This window comes from Saccopteryx leptura, chromosome 10 (assembly GCF_036850995.1).
Source record: "Saccopteryx leptura isolate mSacLep1 chromosome 10, mSacLep1_pri_phased_curated, whole genome shotgun sequence".
In the NCBI taxonomy this organism is placed as follows: domain Eukaryota; kingdom Metazoa; phylum Chordata; class Mammalia; order Chiroptera; family Emballonuridae; genus Saccopteryx; species Saccopteryx leptura.
In genome coordinates this window covers 20,301,593-20,320,558 of record NC_089512.1, presented here as the reverse complement: position 1 = coordinate 20,320,558, position 18,966 = coordinate 20,301,593, and the positions used below count along the sequence as shown (strand labels likewise).

Here is an 18,966-nt window from a genome sequence, read left to right as displayed (position 1 = left end):
TACATTGCTGACAATCTTGCTCTAAAACACTTCCCCTTGAAAGTTTATTTTCAAGCACATTTGCTTGAAAATGTGCTTCTAACAGGAGATGCCCTCAATTCTCTGGTTTGTTAAATGAGTTTAATATTTCTGCATTTCACAATTGTCCTTTCTGGAAATAGCCTTTCCAGTCTCTTTCTCAATTCACCAGCCACTCAGTCTTCCTGGAACACTCTGGACCAAGTTTCTCTGCAGGTCTCATCTCCTCATTTGCAATTTTTTTTTTCTGAGGCGAAGAGCTTCACAGAACTCCTGGGAGTTTTTTTCCATCTGCTTTCTGTATGCTCTGCATATATTAAGACATACTGCGTGGCTTGTGTGATTCATCACAAACACCTACATACGACACTCTGCTGCAATTGTGATTTTTTTAAAAAAATTACCAATATAAAAAAAAATGAAGCGATGGCCCCTCATAGACTCTCTTCCTCTTGTCACCTAGAGAAATACACTAGCACCAAAGTGCCATTGTGTAAGTGCTCTCCTTTTCCACACTGTCAACAATAAATCCCTTAGTATTCATGCAAGTCAATGAAATAAATTCCACTGGAGAAATCACAGAGAGTCGGTGTCAAGGGGATAGATAAATGATACACTGGAGACCTAACAAGGAGCAGAACAGGAGTTCATGAGCTGCTTGTGCTTGGAAAGACTTACGCACGTGCTTTAACATTTAGCCCTTAGTGAATACCCATTTGACCTGAGTGGCATAACAAAGACCTTCTAGAAGGTACCCTGGGCAACAGCTCGCCCTGGGTATTGTGAAAAGTTTTCAGGGTGCCCTGGGTATGAAACATTTTCAGGTTGCCCTGGGTATTGTGAAACGTTTTCAACTTGCTTAGTCTGAAATCAGAGATGCACAATCTCCTGCCTTGTGCTGGAGACAGTGAATTCAGACCTCAACCCCTCTGGGTTTTGTTTTTTTATTTTTTATTTTTTGTATTTTTCTGAAGCTGGAAACGGGGAGAGACAGACAGACTCCCGCATGCGCCCGACCGGATCCACCCGGCACACCCACCAGGGGCGAAGCTCTGCCCACCAGGGGGCGATGCTCTGCCCCTCCGGGGCGTCGCTCTGCCACAACCAGAGCCACTCTAGCGCCTGGGGCAGAGGCCAAGGAGCCATCCCCAGCGCCTGGGCCATCTTTGCTCCAATGGAGCCTTGGCTGCGGGAAGGGAAGAGAGAGACAGAGAGGAAGGAGGGGGGGCGGGTGGAGAGGCAAATGGGCGCTTCTCCTGTGTGTCCTGGCCAGGAATCGAACCCGGGTCCCCCGCATGCCAGGCCGACGCTCTACCACTGAGTCAACCGGCCAGAGCCCCTCTGGGTTTCAATTGTGTGTTGCTTAAGGTTCCCAATGTCACTGATTTTCAAATAACCCAAGGAGAAAGCAAGTTTCGTCATTAATATTTCTTCTGAGAAATGTGCTGTCATCTCCTGGAATGACAAGGGTCAAATGGAAATCAGGAAAGCCTTCTACACCTTCCAGGCAAGACATTTTTCCTTCCTGCTGGATTTCTGACAACCCATAAAACAGGAATCATTGTTCTCTTGAAAATGTCTGTTCTTGCTTTTTCCCCCGGGGGAAGAGGGAGCAAGCTATCTGATCAGAGGGATGGTAGTCTGTCGGAACACCAAAATCTGATTCTTAAATTTCAATGTCAACAGGCACATTTCAAAACTAAGCTCCATTTTGATCCAGGAACATGGAAACACTGTTTCTGTGTGGTCAGTGCAACTCTCTCTGCAATGTGCCAAGGAAAAGGTGTTGCACAGCTTTTCCTGTATTTAGGAGAACCGACCTGGGCCTAGAGAAAGAGGTACCGTATTTCCTCATGTATAAGATGCACCCTTTTTCAAAAAATTGGGGATCAAAATACTGGGAGGGTCTTAATACAGTAGTTGTAGACTTTTTTACTTGCATTTCCCGCTTTTTCGCGCAGATGAGATGTATAAATTTTATGATGACTAAAACTTGAGTTCAATAACTTTATGTAATGTATTTTTTTTTCTTCAAATTTCGGGCTCCAAAGTTAAGGTGCGTCTTATACATGGGAGCGTCTTATACATGGGGAAATACAGGTATCTTAACTGCACCAGGCTGCTGATAATAGAGGTGTACCCCAAATACACGATCCTCATTTGCATCTTTACTTTGCTAGAGCTCTTATCTATTGTAGCATATTATACATCTTAGAAACTAAAGTGTTAGTCAGAAATTATAGAAATTATGCCAGGTAGAACCTTATAACACAAATGATCATTGTTTTTATTGTGTAAAATCTAAAGCAAATGGTCTGTGGTCAGTGGGTGTGATGTGAAGTGGTATTTTAACTCCCACCAGTCAGTGGTTTGAACTGATTATGCTGGTTCACATAATCAATGGTGTTCTATAGAGCTAGACTGTACTTGCTAGTGAGAGCTAATTGTTGACTATTACAGGATTTTGCAAAACACAACTGTTGATAGCTTGAAATTTTCCATGATAGGAATTTACACCATGGAAATTGGCAGATGCTCCAATTTGGGGTTTTTATTTTTTACCTGCGAGATAGTTTACTAGTAGAACCACTACACATGGGTTAAAACAAACAGAATAGTTTCCAGAATTGAGAAAATGTTTCATTTTTTCCTAAAGAGGAGAACCACAAACCAATCCACCAATTTAAAAAATCAAATAAAATCATGAAATAAAGACCTTATGTTGTTGCTATCTTAATAGAATTCTTAATCCTAGAGAAACTTTCCCCAAGTTTATAAATGTATATACATTCCAATTGTTATGTATAAAAGGATTCAGCTTTTGTGTGGTACTGGGCGTAGAAAAATAGGATGACTTTTGCTCATCCCAGGAATATAATGTTAGATATCAAGAATGTGGAAAGTTAAAGGAAAACAATAAACTACTTTAAGTAACAAAATGAAAGAGGAGGTATTATTTTCCAGATAGTTAAATATAGGTCACAGGGTCTGCAACAATGCTCACTGAAATGTTAATTCCATTCAATTCAACTTGACAAAAATTTACAAACAGTGTTATTGAATTGAATTGAAACGTGAATATTTATCCTCCTGTGATATTTCTTTACATAAATTAAATTCCACTTAGAGATGAATGTTAACTTTATAATAAATACTATCATCAAATATTTATATCTAGCCTGTTTAAAGACATCTGTTACTACATTACTTAGAAGCTTAGATAAAATAATGCAAAGATTCTTCCATACTTAAATACTATGAGAAAATACAAAAAAGTGAACAGAGATTTCTGACCTTTAATTTAATGAGCAACTATGAATATTTACAGTAGTTTAATTTTTTTTTCAACACTGAGTAGTTATTACCCTAATATTTTTTCTTGGTCCATACAGAATCTTCATGTAAAATTAAAATGCACATATAAAATTAAGAAATTCCACATAAAAAATAAGGTTTTCTGACTTCTCTTAAAAAATGAAAACATCTGGCCATGCCCTGCTAGCACTCCTCCATGGCCACCACTAGTTGGAGCTAAGTGTAGAGTGATTCATTCTACAATTTGCTTCTCCTAAACTAGAATATTCATCCTTCTGTGTTGCTGTCCTGGACCTTGTAAGCATCCAAGTTTGAGTTATGGTAAGGCAGGGAGAAGGAAGAGGTTGTTGAGAAGAGGTTTCCCAATATGTTAATTTGAATGCTTTGGGTTATAAGTAACAGAATATCTGACTAAAACTTGTTTAAACAAGGACTGTTAATACTTTAACAGAAACTCTGGAAGTTGGCTGTTGAATGTAGGGTTAGACCAGTGGCTCAACAATTTCAAAGCTCTGGGTCAGCTTCTCTGCAGTGTTCTTGACCTTCTCCTCATGGTGGCAAGATGGCTGCCACAGTTCCAAGCACTACATCCTCATCCAATGACATACAAAAGAAAGAAGATATTTATATCTGGCCTATTTAAAGACATCTGTTATTACATTACTTAGAAGCTTAGATAAAATAATGCAAATACTTTTTTGTATTTTCTCATAGTATTTAAGTATGAAAGAATCTCAGAAACTAGAGCAAAATCTTGGAATAGTCCAAAAAACTTTGCCTCAGGTCCCATTGCCTAGAGCTGGGCCACACGACCACTCAGCACTTTAGCTCTACTTCTACTAAAGGCATACTGCTTACTTAGTTTCAGTATATATTCTATAGGAGAAATTAAGTCTCCCTAGTGCCAACGGAGGGCATGTGGCTCAGCATGACCAATGAGAGTATCAACTTTCCCTGGCAACAGTAACTGACTCAGAGATGGATTCTTGCTTCACATAGAAATAATTAAAATTTTCCTCAGGATTGTTAAAAGTGGAGAACTCTCTCCTTTTGACCTTGAACTTGAGCTTGGGAGAATATAGATTTGACACTCCTGACAGCTACCTTCCTAAATAGGAATAAACCCAACATGAAGGAGAGAAGACCTGAGAAATGGAGAGAAACTGAAACCTGGTGATGTGGTTTAAGCCCCTAGAATAAGCCATTCCATGTAAAGTAGTACAACCATTATGGAAGAAAGTATGGTGGTTCCTCAAAAAACTGAAAATAGAACTACCTTATGACCCAGCAATCCCTCTACTGGGTATATACCCCAAAAACTCAGAAACATTGATACGTAAAGACACATGCAGCCCCATGTTCATTGCAGCATTGTTCACAGTGGCCAGGACATGGAAACAACCAAAAAAGCCCATCAATAGATGACTGGATAAAGAAGATGTGGCACATATACACTATGGAATACTACTCAGTCATAAGAAATAATGACATCGGATCATTTACAGCAAAATGGTGGGATCTTGATAACATGATATGAAGTGAAATAAGTAAATAAGAAAAAACCAGGAATTGCATTATTCCATACGTAGGTGGGACATAAAAGTGAAACTAAGAGACATTGATAAGAGTGTGGTGGTTATGGGGGAGAGGGGGGAAAGGGAGACGGAAAGGGGGTGGGGAGGGGCACAAAGAAAACTAGATAGAAGCTGACAGAGGACAATCTGACTTTGGGTGATGGGTATGCAACATAATTGAATGACAAGATAACCTGGACTTGTTATCTTTGAATATATGTATCCTGATTTATTGATGTTGCCCCATTAAAAAAATAAAATTATTTTTTTAAAAAAAGAATAAGCCATTCCAGAGCTCAACACCACATTAGCTTATAAGTAACATGAGATAAATAAATGATCTGTTTACTTATAATACCTTGAGTTATGCAACTTCTGTCACATACCATCAAAAGAGTTCTAATTGATACAATATATACAGATTTTCAAACTACTTCTTAAACCATGATCACCAGAATTGTTAACTTCTAACAGTCTTCTGAAACGGTCAAAGCCATCTCTTTACCTCTCCTTATATTCAAGCCCTTTGCCATGTAACTTTGCAGTTCTTCCTGAGAAACGGCAGAGTGTACTTCCAGCCTTTTGACCTTGAGCTTGGCCATTGGAATGCTAACAGATACGATACAATCAGGAGGTGAATATGGGCTTGCCTTATTGGGCTTCTGTCAGCCCAATGACAAGAAAAAGCTCTGGATAGCTTGCTGGTCCAAGGAAGATGAAAGAGCTGTGGAGAGCCCTGTCCCTCCTCCTCGACCCCACAGCCACCGCAGTATGAGTAGAGCCACTCCTGTCAACTTGTAGACCTCTTAGAATAAAAGATTGCTGTTATAAGATACTGGGTTTTCAGACAGTCTTTAGCACCAGTGAGGCACAGAGTACCTATACCACTTCCAGCATAGAGAGAAGAACTTGTTTAAAGTCTCTAAGGAGAAACTTCAGGTTTTGCAAATGAAATGTGAACAGAGAGTAAAGAAAGAGATTATCCAAGCCAGAGATCACAAATTCTGATGCCTGTCATGGCCAAGCAAGTAAAAGAAATAGTAACTAAAACTCATACATCAGGTAGCATGTGCCAGGCGCTGTTCTGAGTATTTACAAATATTAATTCATTTAGTCCTCATAACAATCATTTGAGTTAGAAGTTGTTATCTCCACATTACTGGGATGAAACTGAAGCACAGAAAGGTTAATAAACTTGCCCAAGTCACGTAGCTTATCAATGGGACAGCTAGCACCTCTATGCTGGAGTAAAATAGGCTAGATAAAAACCAGGAGGGGGTGAAGGGACCCATAGTTCTCCGGAGAGTCAGACATCACGTTCAGCAGCTTACCACCAGGTGGGATTGAGAGCATTCTCATCTTTCCATAAAAGCCTCAAAATCTAGATTATTAACAAATTTCCCGATTTTTAAATATTTTAAGTGTTCCAATATTTGATTTGATTTGTAGGTGGCAAATGTCCCGCTCTTACATATCAAGAGCTTTTCTAATGTCTTTGAAAGTGGTTTCAAAAACTTTCTCTCTAATGTTACAACAAGACAAGCAACCATGGGGCTTCCACACTGCCTTTACCTTTGTGCCTTCACACCGGCCTCAAAGTCTCAGGACCTGCTGTTGGGGGCCTTGAAGTCACCATGATCTCTCTCACATCTGGTGTTGGGCCTAATGGCCCCTCTATTCTTTTGTCCCTTCTTTTTGCGTCTTGGTTGAATGTCACTTCCCACAAGAAGCCTCTGCCAATGATTCTCATGCATATAGTATGGGACCCTCCTGAATGGTTCGGAGCACCATCTACCTTCCCTCACCAAAAGGTATGTTCACCTCTATTTTGTCTGCTTTGGTACCTGAATCTATTTCTTACTAGGTGAGAATTCTGGAGTGCAGTGGGTAGGACTGCTTTGTTCACAATTCCTAACACATAGTAGATACTGGAAAATACAGTTATCCGATAAAAGAAGAGATAAACAAATGAAATAACATGTATAGACCTTGAAAATGTTACTGTCAGTGAGTCTATTACAGACAAATACCCCCCCCACACACACACACGAACGAGTACCTAGATAACGCGAGAGCACGATTAACTCTTTCTTCGAGGCCTAATGTGCCCAAGGCCTTCCAACTCATCCAGAACTTGAATGCATCTGGTCTCCTGCTGCACTGGATAGACTTGTCTCCGGTGTCATAGCTGACATCATAGAACTTATCCTGCTGGAAGAGGTAAGATGCCTTGGCGGAGTAGCATTTCTTCAGAAGATCCTTTTGGGGTGGTGGTGGGGGGGAAGGGAAAGAAGAAGGAAGATCAAAAGATTGTCCATTTCTTTAAATGCACTTGATTTTAAAAACAAATGCCCACAAACATAACCTGTATGATATTCCACTACTTTGTGCCAGAGATATTTGGTTTCATTCTATGACTGCTTTACATCAGAAGCAATAGGTATGTATTACTTGGAGATACAGATTATCCACTGTGTTTCCCCCCCAATAAAACAAAACACACTTTAGAGTTGAGAATGCTAAATCCATCCTGAACGATTATGCCGAGGAGCTCTGAGATAGCCATGTCGTCATCTGTATGATATCGAGGCGGGCCAATTTCTCAAGACGAAAACAAATCTGTTTATAACTCACTGAAGGCTCCATAAGGGAAAGAAAACCCTAACATGTTGTGCATACTTTATACAACTTCACAGGCAAAAAGCTAGGCTCTTAAAACCTCTTCTTCTCAACTCATATCTATATTGAAAAGGTGAGAAGTGACAATAACTGAGGGATAAAAAGAAACTTGAGGAAAGAGCTATAAAAGGAAGAGTTAAACAAGTGCCAACAACTTTTAATGACCACAGAGTATCAGCTACAATTCCAAAGAGCCTTTCGGGTTGGTTTCACGTTGGTTTTAATAGCAAAGAAACTCAATTGGCATATACCGACCAGGCTACCTCTTGCCAAGCAGTGGACAAAAATTCACTGTGTTTAGTACCATTCTAGAGTCTTCATTTTGATGGCAAATTATTAGAATTCAAACCTTGTTCCCCTAATGTCATTTGGTATCTACAAAATCCAAGATTTTCTAACCTGTCCTTCACAGATCCGATAATTCCCTAAACATCTTCATTCCTAGAGATTTCCTACTAGAACCGTCTGTCCACCCTCACAGCATAACCAAAATACTCAATGTCCCTTAACTACTAGATCATGCTCTGTCTGTATCTTTGTTCATATCATTTGCTTGACCTTTTCTCTATTTTAATATATGTCACATTCAAAAGAATATATACAATATATTTTTAAGTTCTCAAGTTTACTAACAACAAACATGGTCTTCCCTCTTTAGCTAGATCTGCCCATCCCTTTGGGCCCACTTCTCCTTTGTTATTTGGCTGCATTATGTTGGCTTTAGTTCTGCACTGCTCCTATTCCATGAGCAGCCTGCAGGCATTCTCTCCTCGGCTGGCCATGCTGGTTCTTTTTTTTTTTTACAGAGACAGAGAGAGAGTCAGAGAGAGGGATAGACAGGGACAGACAGACAGGAACAGAGAGAGAGATGAGAAGCATCAATCATTAGTTTTTCGTTGCAACACCTTAGTTGTTCATTGATTGCTTTCTCATATGTGCCTTGACCATGGGCCTTCAGCAGACCAAGTAACCCCTTGCTCGAGCCAGTGACCTTGGGTCCAAGCTGGTGAGCTTTTGCTCAAACCAGATGAGCCTGCACTCAAGCTGGTGACCTCGGGGTCTTGAACCTGGGTCCTTCCGCATCCCAGTCCGATGCTCTATCCACTGCACCACTGCCTGGTCAGGTGCCATGCTGGTTCTTGAAGGGAGGAATCATTTCTGATTCATGTCCACATCCCGCAGAGCTTAAGTGTGTACTGGGCACAGAGGACCATCACGAAGCCACTAGGGTGATTGTTCCACTCCCCATATTCCATACTCTCTCCCATTGCCCTAACATGTGGCATGACAGAATAAACACAGATACATGTGCTTCTTATTTGGTGCATCTTCCAAACATTAAAAATGCAAACACTACCAGTGCTATACAGAAAGCTACAGAGAAGCTTCTTAGGGGCCACAGAGGTCCTGGAAAATGATCCCCTCTGAACAGAGACTGTATTACATGTATGCATTTGACTGGTCAACTTGAACGTGAAGGATACAATCTCAATATTCCAAACAAAAGCAAGTATTTGCTAGCTTAATAGCAATAGTGTCTTGTGTAGACACTAATCTGGATAAATTATGTTTCATTATCATAAAGCATGATTTTATACTATGTACACAATTATATACCAACTATAATCAAGCATTCCAAAATCCCACTGATCCATTATCCAAGATAAACTGAGTATAAAATAATAATGAAAGGAATATTAGTAAGCCTTCAACTTGGCTTTGACAGATATTTTTGATAGATACTGGGGAAGAGTTGATAGCTCTGATGTGAATATTAAGGTAGAAAAGGCCCTTTACTCTCTAAGATCCTTTAATTCTATCACCAATCTCTCAACTCCAATCACTGCATCTCCCTACCATCAAATGTCAGGAAATTTGGTTATTGTTTCCATAGCAACTGCAGCCTGACCATGCATTATAACATTAAAAGGCCAACTCATATATTTTAAAGACAAACTCCCCCACACACATTCATACTTGCATCATGATTATAAATTAACTTTCATCAACCATGAAAGATTTAAAAAAATTCCCAAAGCAGATGAACTTTACACGTATCTTGGGCAAGTTTCAGTGACTTATGCTAGTGGCTGAGAGAGAGAAGAGACCCATTCATTATCGGAAGACAAATTGCATCATCATAGGCAAATGGAGAAGAGGAGAGCCAAGAAAACATATAGCAGAAAGAGTGATTGTCCTGCAGTGGTGACATTGTTAATTTCATTGCACTGAAAAATCCTCCTGCCTTGGGAAGCTCTCCATAATGAACAACTAGAGGCTTGGGATTGACTTTGCTGAAAATCAATGAAAACTTTCCCTCAAAGTTTTAGCTTTGCATTTTAGCTCACAATCTTGTCTTTAGTTTAAGGTACACATCTCTAGAAAAAAAAAACCCAAAAGGCCCTGGCCGGTTGGCTCAGCTGTAGAGCGTCGGCCTAGCGTGCGGAGGACCCGGGTTCGATTCCCGGCCAGGGCACACAGGGGAAGCGCCCATTTGCTTCTCCACCCCTCCGCCGCGCTTTCCTCTCTGTCTCTCTCTTCCCCTCCCGCAGCCAAGGCTCCATTGGAGCAAAGATGGCCCGGGCTCTGGGGATGGCTCTGTGGCCTCTGCCTCAGGCGCTAGAGTGGCTCTGGTCGCAATATGGCGACGCCCAGGATGGGCAGAGCATCGCCCCCTGGTGGGCAGAGCGTCGCCCCTGGTGGGCGTGCCGGGTGGATCCCGGTCGGGCGCATGCGGGAGTCTGTCTGACTGTCTCTCCCCGTTTCCAGCTTGAGAAAAATGAAGGGAAAAAAAAAAAAAAAAAAAAAAAAACCCAAAAAACAATTTTGGAATAAGTATAGTAGAAGTTAACATTTTTACTTTTTAATTGTAAAACACCGAATTTGTCATTATTGTACTATCAAAGAGAAGGACCTGGTTTATCTTGTTCAGCTTTGTACATTTAATCTTAGCAAGACAATGAATACTAGTTAAGTGAACTCCAGAGACAAGTATTCATTGAGAATACCAGTAGTTTATACTGTGATATCTCAAACAGCCCACATGAATTAGTAGGCAGTGTATGAGAACTTTCACAGTGGCAAGTGAAAAAACGCAATCAAAGCAGCTTAAGCAAAAAGGGGAAATTTTGCAGGCTTATATTTTTAAAGAACCCAGACATATAAAATCTTTAGGCACAGGCCCTGGCCGGTTGGCTCAGTGGTAAGAGCGTCGGCCTGGTGTGCGGGGGACCCGGGTTCGATTCCCGGCCAGGGCACATAGGAGAAGCGCCCATTTGCTTCTCCACCCCCCCTCCTTCCTCTCTGTCTCTCTCTTCCCCTCCCACAGCCAAGGCCCCATTGGAGCAAAGATGGCCTGGGCGCTGGGGATGGCTCCTTGGCCTCTGCCCCAGGCGCTGGAGGGGCAGAGCATCGCCCCCTGGTGGGCAGAGCATCGCCCCTGGTGGGCGTGCCGGGTGGATCCCGGTGGGGTGCATGCGGGAGTCTGTCTGACTGTCTCTCCCCGTTTCCAGCTTCAGAAAAATACAAAAAAAAAAAAAAAAAAAATCTTTAAGCACAGTTGGATCAAGGATTAAATCTGAAATTTGCCTTTTTCATCTTGTTTTAGTTTCTTCTGCGCTGACCTCACTCCCACAGCAAAAAGCTGATAGGAGGCCTGGGAATGTGGGCCTCCTGTGAGGACTGTGAGCACCGAAGGAGGCTCTGGTGGAGAGAGATAGGAAAGGAAGAAGGGACAGCCTCTGCCATTGATGCTACAAGTCACCATTGGTGGCCTGAACCAATGTTGCCTAATCTCTTCTCTGAACCTTCTGTTGCCTAAACTTAGCATGAGGCCAAATGGTAAAGCAGTATGGGAAACGTGGTTATTGGGAGTCAGGCCCTTTTTATAGCAAAGCTGAGGAAGGCTGAAGAATGACTTATACAGGAAAGAGAAACAGGCAAATGACAAGAACACTGCATGAGGACAGAAACAATAACTTTCCTTTTTACTATTTGTATTCACAACACCTAACCTCGCACACAATAATAATGGACAGAGCCAACATTTATAAAGTCCCTACTATGTGTTAGGCACTGCATATGTATGAACTCATTTAAATCTCAAGTTGTATTATTTTGTCAACATCAACGTACATGTGAAGAAACTGCAACACAGTAAAGTTTGGTGAATTATACTTAAGATCATGTAGCTAGTAAGTGGTAGGGCTGGGCTTCGAAGCAAGGCTGTTTGAATCCAAGGCCTAAGTTCTTTACACATTATGCTCTACTCTCTCTCCGGTGAGCACTTAAACATGTGTGGAAGAGAGTACATCACAAAGGCTCATTAATGATTCTTGAAGAGGTCGGTGAAATGGAAAATGGCAGTAAAGAACACATCAAACTAAAGGTCAAAACAACTAATTCTCAGGCCCGTAACTTTGTTCATATAAATATGACTTCAGGTCTTACTAGTGGTAATATCTCGTCTATGAGGAATGATGATATTTTTCTAAATACTTGTGATATTTAAGGATATCACTAAAAACGGGTCAGTAGGCTGTATATTTTCCTTGTCAAGACTGGTCATCCTTGATTTCCATGGGCCAGATCAGATTTTTCAGTCCCTTTCCCAGGAGTCAGTGATTACATACACCTACTTTAAGTCCTCACTCCTTGCAATCACATTTTTTCAGCTTACCTAACAAAAGCTACCCCCAATTTTTCCCATATGGCTCTTTCCATATTATGCCCCATACCACCATTCCTTAGATGCAAGGCATTGTCTAAATTACATGCCTTAGGAAATGGGTATATTAATCATCTTTGTAGTAATTAATTCATTTCAAAATTATGTATTGAGGAACTATTTTATAACAAGCATTACGATGACAGGAGTTTGGGCATACAACCCCCAACAACGGAAGTACTAATCATCTAGGCTAACATTTGTTGATTGTGCAAAACTACATTGAGGCAGAGAATAGCAGAAAGGCTTGGTTGTAATCAAAAATATAAAAGTGAATTTTAAAAATAATTATACCTTCTGATATTGGCTTTACTTATTTATAGAGTGAACACGTTGAGAGCCTCAATATAGACCAAAAGCTGTGCTCGGCACTGGTACTGTAATGTCACTGTCCTGAAGCAGTTTAGGATGGAGACAGGGACAGAAAAACAGGCAATTAGAGAACAGTGCTTGAATAGGAGAAAGCGCAAGGTCCGATGAGCGCGAGGAAGGGTCATCTTTCACCAGCTTAGAGATGTTAGATAGGGGTCTTCAGAAGAAGAAATGTGTCACCTGAGAGCTGAAAGATAAGGAGTAGCTGAGTAGAAGAGAAGATCACATTAATTCAGTACGACTGGGGCTAATTAATGAGGAAGGGCCCAGCTAAGGAAGGCTGTAAAGGTAAAAAATAGCCAAGCCGCCCAGGATCTGAACTGCCACGGTAAGAATGATTGGTCACAGAGTTTTCACAGGCTCACAAAGATATAACAACTTAAACTTCATTATTGTTCTGGCAGAAAAAATGTGAGCATCAGCAGATGTGGATTCTGCTTGATTTAGTCACTAGGTGTCAGAGCTCAACGCAAGGCGCTTAACATCTTGGGCTTCATTTTTCTCACCGATCTAATGGAGATAATGATACTTGCTCTACCTCCCATACAGGAATACTGTGAAAACCGATGGAAATAATGTTAACGGCGGACACCTCTCAGTCTTTGATCAAAATCCTCCCCACTGCTCCCTCTCTCCTCCATATTCCTGCACCCGAGCCCTTCCCGTGGTCACCACCCACTTTTCCTTAGATTGATTTCTCTCCCCAGGTGAACTGCAGAAGAGGATGCCAGCTCTAGACGTCATCACTGTCTATGAAATAAGCATATTGCACCTCGCACCGACCTCCCCCTTTGTCATGGGATGTATCTGCCAGTAATTCTGTAGAAATGGATCACGTGGATAGAATGTATTACAGCTATCACAAGAAATTTTAGAGCAATAGGGAGACTTATCCATGGTCTTTATCCTCCAAATGGAACTATTCCTTAACCTTGTCTGAGCTATCATACTTGATGGCCCTCTTAGATGCTGTGGGTCTTTATAAATCCCGGCATGGTTTGTATGGAAAACACAAAAAAGCAGTGTATGAAATGAGAATGGACAAGGGCATGCACTAGGTGGAGTGAAGGCTAAGGAGACATCCAGTGACCAGGTGTCACTTGTCGAGTTTTCTTCAGTTTCCTTATTCAGACAGGGGAAAACGGATATGTTGAGTGACTGCTGAGTAGTGAGTGTGGGATGGAGGGAAGAGAGTAAGCAAATGACGATAATGCCAGTGTTATCTGCCCCCAAAGGAAACAAATCAGACTGAACCATGGAAAAGTTTGGTGTATTAGGCTGAGGTATTTTGGTGTATTAGGCGAAGGTATGGATAGCCTGAAAAGAAAGGAAAAGTGAGAGAGGAAAGGAGGTGGGAGGGAGGGCAGAAGGAAGGAAATGTCCAAAGTTCATTTGCCCTTGAATCAGCTAGGCCTCGACTGTTTGGACCTTTTCGCACAGTGTTTCTGCATTGTGCCCTACTTAAATTCATCTACAGTCCAAAGTGTGTGTCCTGTCATTTGTGGACTCTTTAGATATCTTTCATTTTCATTTCTCTGATGGCATTTTTTGACCCTTCTTTTTAGTATTTATTGATTTAATTCATTCCCTTCTGTTTTGGTTTTGTTCATTCTCTGTTGGAGTAGAAAATCATTAAAAGCATCTGCTTTAGAGAAAGATGATGATGATGATGATGATGATGATTGTTATTATTATTTTGTATTTTTCTGAAGTGAGAAGCGGGGAGGTAGAGAGACAGACCGGGATCCACCCAGCATGTCCACTAGGAGGCAATGCTCTGCCCCTCTGGTGCGTTGCTCCATTGCAATCAGAGCCATTCTAGTGCCTGAGGCAGAGGCCATGGAGCCATTCTCAGTGCCTGGACCAACTTTGCTCCAATGGAGCCTTGGCTGCAGGAAGGGAAGAGAGAGATAGAGAGAAAGGAGAGGAGGAAGGGTGAGAGAGAAAGATTATTTTTGATGAAGGGCCACAGTTTTTTCTCTGATCTCTCCACCAAATCCAAGGCAAATGCCTTCTCCTTTGCCATCTCAAAGGCTAGTTTGAGACACATCGTGCTTCAGTGTCGGCAGAAGGTTCACCTCCTGACTTACAGGCTTCCATTGCCCATGCTGAAACGCATTTTGGTCAATTGATTCAGCTTTCTTTCCTAGTCCATTCAAGCATTTCCCAGTCATTGGTATCACCTGCAGATTAACCTCTGCTTACATCTTCGATTAGTTCTCCAGTTCTCACTCTCCTCCTTACCCTCATCACATGGATCTTCTGGAAGATGTTAGGTATAGAAGCGTGCTGACATTTAAGGTGCTTGTGCTTAAATTTCAAAAGAATTGGTGAACAATCTGCCCTGTTCTCTTCTGCCATGTGGTGACGTATCTGAGCTTGCTGTCCTGCCATTTTAGCATTTCCCTTTGTAAACTTCACCATCAGCCTCCCTTGTCTCAAAACACTGCCGCCCTGTCAGTCGTCTTTGCAAACTTGCTCAATGGATGGCCTGATTCCAGCTGTTTCCAGGAAGTTTCTGGGTGCTGTGTGCCAGATTTCCAACAAAAAAATGGGATCTCTTCTCCCGCCTCTTTCAGTTCTTACACATAAAGCTTTTAGCTGCACAGCGCCCTGTGAAGCATGTTCCTCGAGGAAACATCATTTTACTCGTGATGTTTTGAAAAGGAAGTTTTACATGATATATTCTTACATTTGCATCCTCCTTTGGGCTGCCTGTTATTTATATTTTTATTCCTAAGTTACTTTTCATAGCCGCGTTCAATCACTCCTTTCTTTAATGCATCTGAGGTATTTTTAAAATCATTACTTATCCACTGTGTGTATTGATCTAAGTTAGCAAACAGATTCTACAAGCCTGTGGCCCCAGCTCAAGGTAGAAGTGGCGCCAGGGGCGCTGCGTGAACTGAGGGCACAAGTTTTCAGGTCCCACTCCTGGTCAATCCCCGGCTGAGGAAACTCCAGGCCTCTCCAGGTCGCAGCCTCCCCTGCTCATCACCCTTCTCCATTTGTCTCCTAAGCTCCTCCTCCTCCTGCTTCTTGCTGTAAAGCCACTTCAGCGCGGGCACTCCAACACAAATGAAAGTTACAAATGGTGGGGAAGGAGGAGAGGGCCTCATTCAGTGGGCGGGACAGAGGGCGGGGCCAGCAAGCCAGGAAACACACTAGCTTTCTTGATAGGGGTTTCCACCTGACCATCACGTGAACTGATATGCAAGCATAGGGGCTGAAGGTTTGAGCCAATCTGTGAAAACCACTGACTATACTGTAATATTTGAGTACTTATTGTTAATATGAAGGTCCCACGTCTACTTGCAGAAACCCTCCTGGAAGATTCCAGTAAATTTGGTTGAGTTCTAGGTCTATCAACCTGATAAACATTTTCAGAGAACTAATAGAGTACTTCAGTGCTAAACCTTAGATCTTATATTTTCCTCTGAAGTGTAAATCTTCCTCAAATACCCCAGAGTTAGAATGAGCTGATTTGGAAATAAGAAAACTGAGCTGAAAAGATACTTTTAAGAAATGCATCTTGGCCCTGGCCGGTTGGCTCAGTGGTAGAGCGTCAGCCTGGTGTGCAGAAGTCCCGGGTTCGATTCCCGGCCAGGGCACACTGCTTCTCCACCCCTCCCCCTCTCCTTCCTCTCTGTCTCTCTCTTCCCCTCCCGCAGACAAGGCTTAACTGGAGCAAAGATGGCCTAGGCGCTGGGGATGGCTCCTCGGCCTCTGCCCCAGGCGCTAGAGTGGCTCTGGTCGCGGCAGAGCGACGCCCCGGAGGGGCAGAGCATCGCCCCCTGGTGGGCAGAGCGTCGCCCCCTGGTGGGCGTGCCGGGTGGATCCCGGTTGGGCGCATGCGGGAGTCTGTCTGACTGTCTCTCCCTGTTTCCGGCTTCAGAAAAATACAGAAAAAAAAAAAAAAAAAAAAAAGAAATGCATCTTAATAAGTTTAAGTAGTGACAGTGCTTACAGGAGTGAGGACAGCTGGGCTCAATGTCTTAGAGAAAGTGTAAGTGCTTCTATAAATAGGTAAGAAACATTTGATAGTGCCAGGTCACTGCAGAACCACTGCATGCCCTACATGTTTTTAAAAATAGTGCAATTGGGCCTCTCTCTTAGAACAGATGGAGATTTTCCGATTTTCTCTAGGCAACTGTCAACATAACGTACTTTCTCCATTAACGGTAACCTAAAACAGTGTTTTTCAAACTTTGACTATATGTCACACAGTAAGACATTATTTTTAAATAGTGGCAGTATCCACCCTAATGTACACGAAAAGCCAAAGCTCAATGGAATAGTAGTCATCATTGGTATTGGCAATGTATACTGATATTTTCTTTTTTAAAATTTATTTTATTTATTCATTTTTAGAGAGGAGAGAGAGAGGGAGAGAGACAGAGAGAGAGAAGGGGGGAGGAGCTAGAAGCATCAACTTGCATATGTGCCTTGACCAGGCAAGCCCAGGGTTTCGAACCGGCGACCTCAGCATTTCCAGGTCAACGCTTTATCCGCTGCACCACCACAGGTCAGGCCCTGATATTTTCTTTTCCCATTCTATTCTGACTATTCATTAGAAAGGAAAATGAAATGTTAATATGATTTACAATTGACCAAGGAAGTCAAGACCAGTTAGTATGGTGGTTCTTAACCCTTGGCAATATTAGAATTATATGAAGAGTTTAGAAAAAGATACTACTGCCGAACCCCTACCAGACCCAAAACTCGGAATCCCTGGCACGGGGGAAGGGCATTCCTATTAAAGCTTCCGAGGTGATTCTAATCTGGTCTAGAAGTTTCAGTCAGCATTACATTCATGTAGAGATCAGAAAACTCTGAAGTGCTGTGTTTTTACAAGAGCATATAAACCAAGGTAATTATCTAATGATTATCTAACTTCATTTGTGATGTTAGTGTCTGTTATCAAACTTTTATTTATGTGTGAATAGAAATGAAGAATGACTTCTCTTCTGTGCACCTAAGTAATCAGAATATAGGTAGGATACAGATAATGCTCAAGTTGTAATCATCTATGAAACCTGGCCAAAGCCTGGGGCATGAATGTAGCCTGCAGAAAGACCCCCCCACAGCCCTAATCTATTCAACTATTTCATCTCCGATGTTTCTGTGAGATGGATCTAAACATCATTTATTTTGAATATTTAATCCTATCAATATGGATAATAAGTAAGCTTTGCTCACTCAGCTCTGATGGGATGAATTGCAGTCTTGGCACTTTCTGCATTGCTTACAACTCTGAGTGTCTATGAGTTTATCATATATGATATATATGTTTACACCTTACTTTGTGCCAAAAGGTTCTAGACAGCTTACACAAACAGACTATGGTAGGATTAGGCTAGAAAAGGAGAAGAAAGTGGGGGAAACAAAAGACAGAAGAGATAAGTGAGGTGGGGAAGGTTGGGGAAAGAAAAAGAGGAGAAAAGATGAGATCAAGGCTACGAGAAAGTGTGATGGAAATATATACAACAGGCCCTGGCCGGTTGGCTCAGCGGTAGAGCGTCGGCCTAGCGTGCGGAGGACCCGGGTTCGATTCCCAGCCAGGGCACATAGGAGAAGCGCCCATTTGCTTCTCCACCCCTCCGCCGCGCTTTCCTCTCTGTCTCTCTCTTCCCCTCCCGCAGCCAAGGCTCCATTGGAGCAAAGATGGCCCGGGCGCTGGGCATGGCTCTGTGGCCTCTGCCTCAGGCGCTAGAGTGGCTCTGGTCGCAATATGGCGACGCCCAGGATGGGCAGAGCATCGCCCCCTGGTGGGCAGAGCGTCGCCCCTGGTGGGCGTGCCGGGTGGATCCCGGTCGGGCGCATGCGGGACTCTGTCTGACTGTCTCTCCCTGTTTCCAGCTTCAGAAAAAAAAAAAAAGAAAAAAAAAAAAAAAAAAAAAAAGAAATATATACAACAAAGCCTGGGGTGATGTCTGTGCCTAAAAGGCATGCTGGAAGGATGGTGAAAGGGGATAAAGGGGATAGATCAGTTGCCAATTCATTGGCACACTGGGTAACGTGTGCACAGCAAAAGCATACAGTAGCTATTTCCTGCTTCTGAGCTCTGAGCATTTACTGTAAAACTGTCGACTACATCACGTTACCTCATCATATCACTATTTCATTTATCTGTAAATCGAAGATAATGATATTGCACAGCAGCTCACATCCAGTGATAAGTATCCATGGTGTAATGCTTAAGCGAAGGTCTGGAAAAAAAATATTTATTAACACAGAATATACTTCTTCAGTCCAGTTGGCTTAGTTCCATCTCTCCAAATC

The 18,966-nt window shown here is 42.2% G+C and overlaps 1 protein-coding gene across 2 annotated transcripts in view; it reads right to left on the bottom strand.

The window, feature by feature from the left end:
* GADL1 (glutamate decarboxylase like 1) overlaps positions 1 to 18,966 on the bottom strand; it is a 186,774-nt gene that overhangs the window by 79,156 nt on the left and 88,652 nt on the right. For both annotated transcript variants that reach the window (XM_066350801.1, XM_066350802.1), the window contains exon 12: positions 6,967 to 7,166. In XM_066350801.1, coding sequence (XP_066206898.1) covers positions 6,967 to 7,166 — 200 coding nt within the window. The remainder of the gene's footprint in view (positions 1 to 6,966; positions 7,167 to 18,966) is intronic.